The sequence below is a fragment of the Bos javanicus genome, chromosome 4 (assembly GCF_032452875.1).
Source record: "Bos javanicus breed banteng chromosome 4, ARS-OSU_banteng_1.0, whole genome shotgun sequence".
In the NCBI taxonomy this organism is placed as follows: domain Eukaryota; kingdom Metazoa; phylum Chordata; class Mammalia; order Artiodactyla; family Bovidae; genus Bos; species Bos javanicus.
Window position 1 is genome coordinate 16,202,136 of NC_083871.1, and position 13,988 is coordinate 16,216,123.

General features: G+C 42.8%; 1 protein-coding gene across 8 annotated transcripts in view; it reads left to right on the forward strand.

Moving 5' to 3' along the window:
• Positions 1-3,045: 3,045 nt before the first annotated feature.
• MIOS (meiosis regulator for oocyte development) overlaps positions 3,046-13,988 on the forward strand; it is a 37,147-nt gene continuing 26,204 nt past the window's right edge. For 2 of the 8 annotated variants that reach the window (XM_061413528.1, XM_061413535.1), the window contains exons 1-4: positions 3,153-3,814; positions 4,307-4,398; positions 9,858-11,199; positions 11,521-11,619. In XM_061413528.1, the coding sequence (XP_061269512.1) occupies positions 9,906-11,199; positions 11,521-11,619 (1,393 nt within the window). In that variant the 5' untranslated portion in view covers positions 3,153-3,814; positions 4,307-4,398; positions 9,858-9,905. Of the gene's footprint in view, positions 3,815-4,306; positions 4,399-9,854; positions 11,200-11,520; positions 11,620-13,988 lie in introns of all 8 variants that reach the window. The other 6 variants (XM_061413529.1, XM_061413531.1, XM_061413534.1 and 3 more) reach the window with 6 other exon arrangements.

Sequence of the window (13,988 nt, forward strand, 5' to 3'; positions counted from 1 at the left end):
CCATTGAGTTAGTGCTGGGATGGTGAGTTATGGGATGGTGGGCATGAAAGCCTGAGTGGGCTGAATTCAGGGGAAACAGGAGGATGTGGGCTTTGAGAGTGAGTATGCCTCTTGAGAAACCTGTATGCAGGTCAGGAAGCAACAGTTAGAACTGGACATGGAACAACAGACTGGTTCCAAATAGGAAAAGGAGTACGTCAAGGCTGTATACCATCACCCTGCTTATTTAACTTATACACAGAGTACATCATGAGAAACGCTGGGCTGGAGGAAGGACAAGCTGGAATCAAGATTGCCGGGAGAAATATCAATAACCTCAGATATGCAGATGACACCACCCTTATGGGAGAAAGTGAAGAGGAACTCAAAAGCCTCTTGATGAAAGTGAAAGTGGAGAGTGAAAAAGTTGGCTTAAAGCTCAACGTTCAGAAAACAAAGATCATGGCATCTGGTTCCATTACTTCATGGCAAATAGATGGGGAAACAGTGGAAACAGTGTCAGACTATTTTTTGGGGCTCCAAAATCACTGCAGATGGTGACTGCAGCCATGAAATTAAAAGACGCTTACTCCTTTGGAAGGAAAGTTATGACCAACCTAGATAGCATATTGAAAAGCAGAAACATTACTTTGCCAACAAAGGTTCGTCTAGTTAAGGCTATGGTTTTTCCTGTGGTTATGTATGTATGTGAAAGTTGGACTGTGAAGAAAGCTGAGCGCCAAAGAATTGATGCTTTTGAACTGTGGTGTTGGAGAAGACTCTTGAAGAGTCCCTTGGACTGCAAGGAGATCCAACCAGTCCATTCTGAAGGAGATCAGCCCTGGGATGTCTTTAGAAGGAATGATGCTAAAGCTGAAACTCCAGTACTTTGGCCACCTCATGTGAAGAGTTGACTCATTGGGAAAGACTGATGCTGGGAGGGATTGGGGGCAGGAGGAGAAGGGGACGACAGAGGATGAGATGGCTGGATGGCATCACCGACTTGATGGACGTCAGTCTGAGTGAACTCTGGGAGTTGGTGATGGACAGGGAGGCCTGGCCTGCTACGATTCATGCGGTCACATAGAGTTGGACACGACTGAGCGACTAAACTGAACTGATGGTCCTCTCCTTGGAGGAGAAAAGTGGGAGTGACTCAACTGTACGCTGATGGTGAAGAAGCAGTAGAAATGAGGATGTTGCAGACACATGGGGAAGGAGAAATTTGATGTGTAAGGTCCCAGGAGTAACAGCATATAGGGTCCCTCCTTTTCCTGTATGTCAGCTGTAAGGAGGTAAAAATGGGAGTGAATGAAGGCTGTGGGAATTCCTAACAGTTTTAATTTCCTTTCTGAAGTAGGACACAAGGTCTCCTCCTGAGTGTGTGGGGAGATGTTCCCCTCAGCTTTGTGTGGTAGGAGTGAAGAAGGAGGGAACTTATATTGATCTGAGGTTGGGGATTTGGGGCCAGGACCAACACCATTGACAAGAATGGCAAGATAGTGTTTGAAGTGATGAATCCGGTGGTGTCTTGCCTCAGTGCTCAGCATTTTCTTTAGCCTCCACTTCTGCAATGGCAGGAGTTAAAGGGAGCCTCAGACCTCCACAGGCAATACTTGCCGCAGACTCTTCCTCTTACCCAGATTATCTGCCTTGAAGATTATCAGGACTTCACTCTCACTTTTCACTTTCCTGCATTGGAGGAGGAAATGGCAACCCACTAGGGTGTTCTTGCCTGGAGAATTCCAGGGACGGGGGAGCCTCGTGGGCTGACGTCTATGGGGTCACACAGAGTCGGACACGACTGAAGTGACTTAGCAGCAAGCTCAGTATGCTGTTTATATCAATCACCACAAGCCCCAAATGACATCCTTTTAACTACGAACAGACAAGCGAAGATGGCGGGACATCTGAAGAAAGTCTCTGTGTCAGCTTTGTAACACCTGTGGCAGCATCATTCATTCAACTATGGGAGCCAGAAACCTAGAACCGTCTCTCTCCCTCACTCCCATAATCATCCCAACCTCTACATATTCCCCAGGCCATACACTTCTCTCCATCACCACCCTCCCTACCACTGGTAGTATGGGTAACCATCATCTCTCATTTGGATACTTACCTTATCCCTTCCCCTTCTCTCCCGTAAAAGTTGACTATACCACTCTCCTCATTAAAAATGTTCAATGACTGTACCAATGCCTTTAGGGAAAACTCCAGCCGGACTCACTAAGCTGGTTTCCCAACGCTAATACATCATTTTAATCTGTCCCCACTTCCCGGTGTTTCCCCACTGCTATGTGCCCTCCTGACCCTGCACTTGCTCTTCCTCTGCTCTAGAAGGCTCTTCTCTTCCAACCCCTCTGCCCTGTTCCCTTTCCTAGCATCTCCTCGTCCTTCTTGTCTCAGCCCAGCAGTCCTCAAGGAAACATTGCTGACACACACCAACACACGTCTTTATTGTTCAGTCCAGTGTCCCCAGCATTACAGCAAGTACACAGTAGGCACTCGGGACGTCTTTGTGGAGTAAATGAGTGAATAAATTGTGAAGCAAGTACCCTGGATTTTCTGCTACATCGATGGCCCGCAAATAAATTAATGGAAATTTAGACTGATTAAATAAGCTAAGGAGAAGGAAACGGCAACCCACTCCAGGGCTCTTGCCTGGAAAATCCCATGGACGGAAGAGACTAGTAGGCTACGGTCCATGGGGTCGCGAAGAGTCGGACACGACTGAGCGACTTCACTTTGACTTTTCACTTTCATGCATTGGAGAAGGAAATGGCAACCCACTCCAGTGTTCTTGCCTGGAGAATCCCAGGGACAGGGGAGCTTGGTGGGCTGCTGTCTATGGGGTCGCACAGAGTTGGACACGACTGAAGCGACTTAGCAGCAGCAGCAGCAAATAAGCTAAAACGTCTAAAGCCCTTGAAATCCGAAACAACTTGGCGAAGCGGTCTGGATCCAAGTGTCCGGGATCCAGCCGGCGCGCTCAGTGGGCGAGGCCTGCGGAGGTGGACCGCAGCGCTCAGGAAGCAGGCGGGGCCTGCGGATCAACCGGAGCTCCGGAGCAAGGAGCTCCGGAGCAGTGACCACGCCCCGGGGCGGGGCGACTCCCGCGATCGCCGGGGGCGGGGCTCGCAGTTGGGAACTCCCCTTCCGAGGCCGAGGTGAGTCCGTGAGTCCACGAGGCTGGGTGGTCGGGAAGTGGACTCAGGCCGGGTGGCCAGGTTACTGGCCGCGCCGTCGCGGCCGCCATCTTGCCCGTGTGTGGACTCCCCCGGCGGGAGGGGCGGTGACTAGGCCGGAAGCGGCAGTACGACGGGCGCATTGCCTCCCAGGTCGGTGAGTGCGGCCCAGGCCTCGCTCTCGGCTCCGGGAGGCTTTAGTCAAGGGCTCGAGGGCGCTGGGATGATCTCGAGTCGCTCGGGAAAGCCCAGTTGAAAAGCCCAGGCGAGTGCGGACTCGGGGCGGGGGTGCTCCTTCGAGCCGAGACGCGGGGAGTCGCGTTCCGCGCTGCAGGATAACCGCGGCGGGCCCGGCCTCGGAGCTGCAAGCGGCCCGGGGCGCGCGGGTTCCTCCTCCCGGAGCTGGGTCCGCGCTGCAGCCTCCGCGGCGCCGGGTTTATGCGGAACCGCGTCCTCCCCGTGGACGAGAGGCTCAACCAGTGTCTGGAGCTTGGGAGCCCCCAGCAGATTCCTGCCTTACCCGGCTCTGCCTACCAGCCGTGCTCTCCTTGTACTCTATTGAATACTTCAAGGGCCTGTCACCCGGGTGGCGCTGTTCGCAGCCTGTACGGAGTCGTGAAAATTCCGTGAGAGGATAAAGCTTCTCACAGGTGCCACGAGCCTTTCTAAATCACTTCGAAAGCGACTGCCTTTGCATTCTTTTTTATAGCTATATTTTAAGGGAAATTTGGGGTTATACAGAACATCTCCTTGAAGATGGTGATAGAAATGTCTTGAAACTGCTGCTGTTATTACTTGTGCTGAGACAAGTAAAAAAGGGAACAACAACAAGATGTAAAGGGTGGTTGGATACCTTGTACACTTAATATTATATAGGTCTTCACTATCCACTAGCCACACAGGGTTGAGATGTGCTTGAAGTGTAAAATACACTTTGGATTCCCGATATTTGGTACCAGAAGAAAAGTATATGTCTCATTCATAAATGTTACACAGATTGCATGGTGAAAGGATAATATTTTTGATATGTTGCGTTAAATATATTAAATTAGATTTGATTGATTTTATTTTTCAATGTGACTATTGGAAAAGCTTAAGTTAAACGGCTAACACTGTGCTTCTCTTGGACCATGCTATTACAGATGAGCATCTGGTGAGGAACACAGAATCATCAACATGGCTTTCCTTTGCTCAGAAACCATTACTGGGAAGTGAGTCCTTGTTATACTTGAAGGTGAGGATCTAAATGTAAGCTGTAATTATGGCAAGCTCCACCCCTCTGCCCCCAGTGTCTTGGTGTCTCTAGCATTTGAAAGCATTAATTTCCAGGGCTGTTTAAGGGAATCATACTGATATTGACATGTTTTCGATGCGAAGAACTCGTTTAATTTGATTGTCACTACTCTGTGAGATGGAGATAGGAGATGTTCTATCTCTATTTTATAGTCTTGGCATTTTAAGGCACTTGTTAGGGTCAAGCTACTAAGGGGCTGGAGATGTTCTGCTCTTCACCATATTCCTGGTGGTCTTTGTTCAGGAGCCAGGATCTGTCTGTATTGTATGTTGGATTGAAAAGAAAAACAATTGGCTCTTCAACAGCAGGGGCTTGAGCTGCATCAGTTCAGTTCAGTTCAGTTCAGTCGCTCAGTCGCATCCGACTCTCCACGACCCCATGAATCGCAGCAGGCCAGGCCTCCCTGTCCATCACCAACTCCTGGAGTTCACTCAGACCCAGGTCCATTGAGTCAGTGATGCCATCCAGCCATCTCATCCTTTGTCGTCCCCTTATCCTCCTGCCCCCAATCCCTCCCAGCATCAGAGTCTTTTCCAGTGAGTCAACTCTTCGCATGAGGTGGCCAAAGTACTGGAGTTTCAGCTTTAGCATCATTCTTTCCAAAGAAATCCCAGGGCTGATCTCCTTCAAAATGGACTGGTTGGATCTCCTTGCAGTCCAAGGGACTCTAAAGAGTCTTCTCCAAACATAGGTCCACTTATATGTGGGTTTCTTCCAATGGTAAATACCACAGTGCTACAGGGTCCACAGTTGGTTGAATTCGAGGTTGTGGAACCACAGATACAGAGAAAGGACATGTACAGAGGACCAGCTATAAGTTATATGTGGACTGTGCTGGAGGGTTAGTGACCTAACCACCTAGTTGTTCAAGGGTCAACTATGTTTTTTAAGAGGGTATAGATGTACCTATGTATTCAGGGCCAGTTTCACAGTATGTGACCTATGCAGACATTGTCAGGACCCATCTTTAGAAGGCCTGGCACTTGGTATGGTGCTCTTCTGTCATGGTCTTGAAATTCTTAACATGTTTGAATAAGCGGGGGGAGAGGGGGTGCCTGCACGTGTAGTTGATCCCTTCTCTGCTCAGTAATCTAGGATAGGAGTAGGGAGGTGTTAGGAAAGAATGAAAACATCTGGTCCTCTCTGTACACCTATGTGAATTAAGCAGGGTTTGCTAGACTCAACTCTCAAATTCTGTATGAATTTTGATTCTGTATGAATTATTATAGTCAGATTTGTGGATGGTAATATAAATATATACATCATATGAGAAGAATTACAGATGATTCTTAATTGTGAGTCATATAAATTAAATAGTTTTTTAAACTATAGTAACGCTTTCTGTTTGTTTGTTTTTTAAGTTGGATTTTGCCATGTGGCACCACGTTTTCTTACCATAGATCATTTGTGTAAAAAGTACAGCTATAGGATGGAAGCCTATATGATAAATGTGCTTATTTTAGTATTTGTCTTTCAGCGAGAGGAAGATGGGCCAGATCTTAGGATACCTCCAGTTGAGAGGTTTCTTCTGTTTACAAGGGCATGAGTATGAATGAAGCCTTATTTGGCAGTATCTGTTCCTTCTTTGTGATTTCTTAGCTACTTCCTGTTACATAAGGTGCCTTTTCTTCTTCTTAAATTTTTAAATGGTCTGTAACATTGGACATAACTTCAGCACAAGAATACAGGCTTTATTATACTAGTGTATTAGTTAGCTTGTGCATGTGTGCGTGTGCATACACGCTAAGTCCCTTCAGTTGTGTCTGACTCTGCAACCCTATGAACCGTAACCTGCCAGACTCCTCTGTCTGTGGGGATTCTCCAGGCAAGACTACTGGAGTGGGTTGTCATGCCCTCCTCCAGGGGATCTTCCCCACCCAGAGATCAAACCCGTGTCTCTTATGTCTCCTGGATTGGCAGTCAGATTCTTTTGTGCCACCCACAAAAAAACATGCCATAGATGGGTTGACTTAAACTATGTAAATTTATTTTCTTATACTTCTGGATGCTATAAGTCTCAAATTTGGGTGCCAGGATGGTCTGATTCTGGTGAAACCTATACTTCCAGACAGCTGCCTTCTCCCCATGTACTCATATGGGGAGAGAGCTTTGGTATCTCTTCATCTTCTTTTAAGGACACCAGTTCTGTCAGATCAGGGCTTCACCTTATCACTTTGTTTAGCCTTAAGCTTAATTTACCTCCTTAAAGACTCTTGTGGAGATGGGGCTTCAACATAACAAATTTTGGGAGGACACAGTTCAGTCCATAGCAGCCAAGATGGATGCTGCTGCTCCTGAGTCGCTTCAGTCGTGTCCAACCCTGTGGGACCCCATAGACGACAGCCCACCAGGCTCCCCCATCCCTGGGATTCTCCAGGCAAGAACACTGGAGTGGGTTGCCATTTCCTTCTCCAGTGCATGAAAGTGAAAAGTGAAAGTGAAGTCTCTCAGTCGTGTCTGACCCTCAGCGACCCCATGGACCTCAGCCTTCCAGGCTCCTCTGTCCATGGGATTTTCCAGGCAGGAGTACTGGAGTGGGGTGCCATTGCCTTCTCCGCCAAGATGGATATCTGGTTGCTAAAATATCTGTCCCTCTTAACTGCTGTGTTCCCAGCATTTAGAACAGTGTCTGGAACATAGGAGAGGCCCAGTAAATATCTATAGAATAAATGAAAGCCAGTGTATTAGAGCAATCTTCTCAGGGCTGCTCACTGTGGGCCCTTACCAACAGGTGAACCAATTATGACAGTGACCACTTAGTTTTTGGCTGGAGCCAGCGCCTACTAGAAAGGGCAGGGGTGCAAGCGTGGGGAGATTGGTACAACTTGGAGAAAGCAGTGTGAGAAGTGTCAGAGGTAGCATTTAACAAATGCATTTATTTAACAAGTACTTACTAAGTCTCTACTACGGGCCTCATACTGTGCTGGGTACTGGAGGTTCATATAGAGAGCAGAAGATACTTTCCGTACTCTCAGGGAGTTTATAATCTAGTAGGAGAGGTAGAAAGTGAAGTCGCTCAGTCGTGTCTGACTCTTTGCGACCCCATGGACTATAGTCCACCACGCTTCTCTGTCCATGGGATTTCCCAGGCAGGAGTACTAGAACGGGTTGCCATTTCCTTCTCCAGAGGATCTTACCGACCCAGGGATCGAACCCAGGTCTCCCTCATTGTAAACAAGACACTTTACCGTCTGAGCCACCAGGGAAGTAACACTAGTAGGAGAGATGGAGAGGGTGATTTAAGAGGGAGGAATATGATTCGATGAGAGTGTATATCTAAGTAACCTGCTTTTAGATTCGGGAGGGGATAGAGGGTGGTTGGTTTAAGGCTGAGCAGGTTTTAACTTGGCCAAGAAGGGAGGGGAGACCGCTCAAGGCAGAAGAAACAGTGTTTGCAAAGGTGTGGCAGTGGGGGTGGAGGGTCACGTCCTAGGAAGCTAGAGCTCAGTTAGCAGGGAGGCGAATGGGGTGCATTGAGGCTGGAGCAGTAGGTAGGCCAAAGCATTTAGGGTTTTATAGGTTATATTGAAGAGTTGGAAGTCTGTATGAAGAGCAGTTGGAAACCATGAAAGGGTTTTAAGCAGGAGTTGGATAACCTGGATAAGTTTGTGTTTTATTAAGATCACTTTGATATTGTATAATGATGAATTTCATAAATGCCAGAGTAGGAAGATGAATAAAAGAATTGCTGAGACAGCACCACAGGCCAGACATGTTGTCTGTTATTTTTTTATGGAGTCAGTATGCAGAGCCCTGAGACTCGGCAGCCTGGGTGGAGGAAAGAAGACAGTGAATAATTCAGTTGAGTTAGAGTTGGGGGAGGCAAACCCGGAGTGGCAGGGAAATGAAGAAGTTGAGGGTGCTAGTAAGAATATAATTGAAGTGATCAATCTTGGGCTTCAGACCTATTAAGGAAGGAAATAAGGCAGTGTTGGAATTCTTAAAGGCTTTTTCCTTTAAGTTTTGTAAGTCTGTTGAAATTCTAGACTGGTAGTTGCTAACTGAAACTTTTGCAAGATCAAAAAGTTAAGTATGTTTGAGCTGAATTTATTTAGAATATCTTTATTAGGAGTCTGTGCCAGGCTCTGCATCTGGTACAGAACATAAATGAATGAACCCTGACTTCGTGCCTTAAGAACTGACAGCATGGCTGTACAGATACCAATCGCCATGAAGATTATGAATATCTTTGTTCATTTTTTAATCCGTACTTACCTCTAGCCAGACTCAGTGAAAAACAGAAGTTTACATTTTTGTAAGCAGCTTGTATTTTTAAACTAACCATTTTTAGCATAACTGTTTCTAGTGCTTATGTGCTGAAACTTCTACTAGAATAGTTAACCTTTTCAAAAATCCTGTTTCAATACCTATTCAAAGGTTATAGAACTGAAAATTGAAAAAGCCTCTATTGCTCATTCAGTTTCCCAATGTGCAGTGTATCCTACTGGTCATAAGCAGGATGATTTCAGGTAACCCAATTGCACTTTTAATAGTTATATATTTATTCAATGTATGTTAGAAAAATATATTTGACATGTCATACACATGATTCATGGACCTTATGATGAAAGCAAAATTGATTTTCAGATTTTAAGAATGAGTCAGTTTAAGGAAAAACATTAAAAAGGGCACAGGTGGTAGATGAATAACAGAAGTTTGGGAAACACTAGTCTTAAACCAATCCTTAAGCTGTATAGATGAGAAAACAAAAGGACCTCCAAACACAAAAGACCTTTTTTGAGCCTATACTGTACTAGCTGTATAGTATATGTCAGAGCTAGGACTAAAACTGAGTACAATCCTGCTTCTTCCCATTGAAATTTGAAGAGACTTGTGGCTTTTACTTCACATCTGCATTGTCCATTATGGTGGCCTCATGTGGATATTTATATTAAAATTAAATAAAATTTAAAATTTGCACTGCCATATTTTCTAGTGCTCAGTAGTCAGTGTGGCTAATAGTTACCATATTGGACAGTTCAGAGACAGAACATTTCTGTCATTGCAGAAGGTTCTTTTGGATAGTGCAACTTTATTACCTAGATACATGATTACTTACTTAGATACAGTAACCCTTTAATGTTTTATCCCCTTCAAAGGGATGATACTTACTAATTTACTCACCACCTGAAGTTATTTCAACCCTGATTGAAGGTACTAAATTGAAGGTACTGTTAATAGTGCAATTAAGATAATTGATCATGGGAAATAAAGCCAGAATGAAGTTCTCAGATTCGTACCAGCTCAACTTAACTGGAAGACGTCCTTCTTGTCCTCTTTTTATTAATAAATACTGTCTTGAATTCAATAGAAATTTCTAATAGAAAATTTCCTGACTTTCTAAATCCAGCTTAGAATTGTATTTCATTAACATTTTAAAACTTTTTATTTTTAAGCAGATTTTCAGTGAATGGACCTAACTGGACTCTCTGAGATCATCAATAAACATGAGCGGTAGCAAACCTGATATATTGTGGGCACCACACCAGGTTGATAGATTTGTTGTATGTGACTCCGAACTTAGTCTTTACCATGTGGAATCTACTGTGAATTCAGAACTCAAAGCTGGATCTCTACGTTTATCTGAAGACTCTGCAGCTACATTACTATCAATAAATTCAGAAACCCCCTATATGAAATGTGTCGCCTGGTATCTCAGCTATGATCCTGAATGTCTCCTAGCAGTTGGACAAGCAAATGGTCGAGTCGTACTGACAAGTCTTGGTCAAGATCATAACTCAAAGTTCAGAGATTTGATAGGAAAAGAATTTGTTCCAAAACACGCACGACAATGCAATACCCTTGCATGGAATCCAGTGGATAATAACTGGCTTGCTGCTGGTCTAGATAAACATAGAGCTGACTTTTCAGTGCTGATTTGGGATATCTGCAGCAAATATACCCCTGATATAGTTCCCATGGAGAAAGTAAGACTCTCAGTAGGTGAAACTGAAACGTCATTATTAGTAACAAAACCACTTTACGAATTAGGACAGAATGATGCTTGTCTCTCTCTTTGTTGGCTTCCACGAGACCAGAAACTTCTGCTTGCTGGTATGCATCGTAACCTGGCCATTTTTGATCTTCGGAATACAAGTCAGAAGATGTTTGTGAATACGAAAGCTGTTCAGGGCGTGACAGTAGACCCATATTTCCATGATCGTGTTGCTTCCTTCTATGAAGGTCAGGTGGCAATATGGGATCTTAGGAAATTTGAGAAGCCAGTTTTGACTTTGACCGAGCAACCAAAGCCCTTAACAAAAGTAGCCTGGTGTCCAACTAGAACTGGTCTGCTTGCCACTTTAACGAGGGATAGTAATATTATTAGATTATATGATATGCAGCACACACCCACTCCCATTGGTGATGAAACTGAACCCACAATCATTGAAAGAAGTGTGCAACCTTGTGACAATTACATTGCTTCCTTTGCTTGGCATCCGACGAGTCAAAATCGAATGATAGTTGTAACTCCTAACCGGACAATGTCTGACTTCACTGTTTTTGAAAGGATCTCTCTTGCCTGGAGCCCGATTACATCTTTGATGTGGGCTTGTGGTCGTCATTTGTATGAATGTGCAGAAGAAGAAAATGATAATTCTTTAGAAAAAGATATAGCAACGAAGATGCGCCTTCGGGCTTTATCAAGGTATGGGCTTGATACAGAGCAGGTGTGGAGAAACCATATTTTAGCTGGAAATGAGGATCCCCAGCTCAAGTCACTCTGGTACACTCTGCACTATATCCTTTGTGTGGTGAGGTCTGTGAGATGAATCAGATAGAAATGTTCTTGAAGTTTGCGGAAAGGTCAGTCTGTAAATATGCTGAATGTTTTGTGTGCAAATACAAGTCACAGAATAGTAAAATCACAAAGTAAAATTGTTTAAAACTGTTGAACTTGAGATACTGCCTTGCAGATCGAGTAGGAGGAAGAAAAGTAGATCTCTGTAACAGAGTAGAACTGACTGACGCCTTTTATAAATTGGCTCCAAATGAAAATAAGTTTAGTTTTGAAATACTTTATTATGCTTCATCACTAGTATTTCCTATGCATTTAAATACTTATGAAGCAGTATACGGAAGATATGGACCAGAAATCTCCAGGCAACAAAGGATCATTGGTTTATGCAGGAATTAAATCAATTGTAAAATCATCTTTGGGTAAGAAAGTTGTTTTTATTTTCTGCAATGTGTGTTTAATTTTGTTCTCTCTATTTTTTCCCCATATTTAGTTACTTCAGGATACTGTAATATCTGGCCATATTTTTTGACTGCATTGTTTCTGACTGGGTATTTTAGGGAATTGAGTTAAATGCATAATTATTTATATATGTAAAATTCTTTTTGGAGGGAGTCTTGGTTCTTTGAAGGGATAGTTGACTTTTTAAAATCTAGTCATTAATTTATTCACAATTTTTTTTTTGAAGACTCACTTTGAAAGATATTACATTAGAGGATTTATAGGCTCTTCCTGGTGGTTAGTTCAGATTTTATCACAGAATTTACTTTTTTAAAAAATAAATTAAAAAATTTCTAATCGAAAAAGACCCCTTTTATTTTGCTGCCTAAACCCTCCCACTTAGCTGTCTGATGGCAAGGCCTGTATAACTATGACATGAAGTATGGACTTACCTGAAGTGCCTTACTATTTCAGTCCTTGATGATTGAAAAATGTATGAATTAATGTAGGATTGAAATTAATAGACTAACAGTTTAAAAAAAGGAAACATGACAAGAAAGCCAGGCTTACTGTTTGTTCCCTGACTTCTTTAAACAGTTGTTCCTATTGTCTTTATTGGAATTAAATTGTGAATTATAGTTGTTTTCTCAGCCTAGCATTTGATATCTAGCTTTAGATAGCTGTCAAATTTGGTCTCGTCAGGCTGCTAGAAAAGTAGTTCTTATGATTTAGTCAAAAAATAGGAATAGAAGTAATAAATCCAACTTGGTTTTTTATAGGACTTTCATGAATACTGCACAAAAATATACAAAATAAAATGCTATTTTTTAATGAGTAGTTTGAGCATTTCAACTAAATGCTTATATTATTTTATTTTTTTTAAAGGACTTTTAAATTACTTTGGTTCACATTACTGAAGATTGAGTAGACTGTTTATTTCATCTATTTCATTTTAGTGTTCTCTCAGTAGGTCCGACCCAAAAAAGTAACTTTTATTATAAACAATAAAGTGAAAGAGTTTAATTAGAGACTTCCATTTTTATTAATGTAAGTTAAAGGTCAGTAATACTGTGTTACCTTGATGAAAAGTATTTATAGCTATACAGTAGGTCAGACCACATTGCATTCTCAGTATTGTGAGGTTTATTGTTTTTTGCTGTATTTTGATATATTTCGGGGAAAAGCCAGCCAAGTACGTGTAAAGCACAGGGGAATAATGGAATTTCTTTATAAGTTTTTGGTGCAGTAGAAACAAACTGAGTATCATGAGTTAAGAGTAGTCTTTACCCAAACTGTTTGATTAAGACTACTGTTGGAAAGATTACCTCATTGCTGGACTTTTGGCTTTTTGCTTGGTTTGGATTGGTTTAGATATTTTTGTTTCTGCAACCCCAAAGTAAAAAGTAGAGAAATGACTGTCAAAGATGGCAGTCCTTAGGTTTCAATCTTTTCTTTTTTCCTAATTGTATCTCTAATAATTCAGCACATAGTAAGTCAACATGGTGAGCCATCTTGCCCACAGTAACCTAATGCACAAGTTTATAGAGTGCACAGCTAAATTTTAACTTTGGTGACTAATAATATATAGTGAGTGCCTATTATGAATTAGATATCACGCTAGTTGCTTTCTCATTGTTACTTGACTTAATTCTTTCAGCTGTAATATAAGGTAAGTTTATTCATTTGGCCAATATTTATTACTTGCTCACTATATGCCAAGAATCTAGAAACTGGAGACATAACTATCAATAAGATAGCTAAATCTCTTTTGTCATGGAGACTGAATGAGATATGATTCCTGCTCTTGGGAAGATTACAGTCTATAGTTGACCCTTGAACAAGGAGGTTGGAGGGTGGTTAGGGTCGCTGATCCCTCTCCCCCAGTCAAAAATTTGCATACTTATATTTCTTTCTCAAAAACAAAGAAATTGTTAAATGACTCACTCAAGGACAGGAAGCCAGAACAGTTTAGATAGAATTAGGACTCAAAGCCTACTTCTTTTGATTCCACATATTGTGATCTTTAATCAAACACTAACTTTTCCCCACATTTAGAGATCTGTAAAATGAAAATACAGGTACTATATTTATTGAAAACTCTTGTGTATAAGTGGACCCATGCAGTTCAAACTCATATTGTCCATATAGTTCAGAATATGGACAAGTAAAGTTAGTTACAATACAAGGAAGAACAGACAGTTGTGGATAGAAGAATTCATAATCTGGTTGTAGGGACTAGTGGTGGCTTCTTGCAGGAGGTAAAGGCAAAGACAGGGTTCAAACAGGGCGCAGCAGATTCTGTGAGCCCGGAGGAGAGGGGACGGAACATGTTGAGTGTTGCGGGGACAGC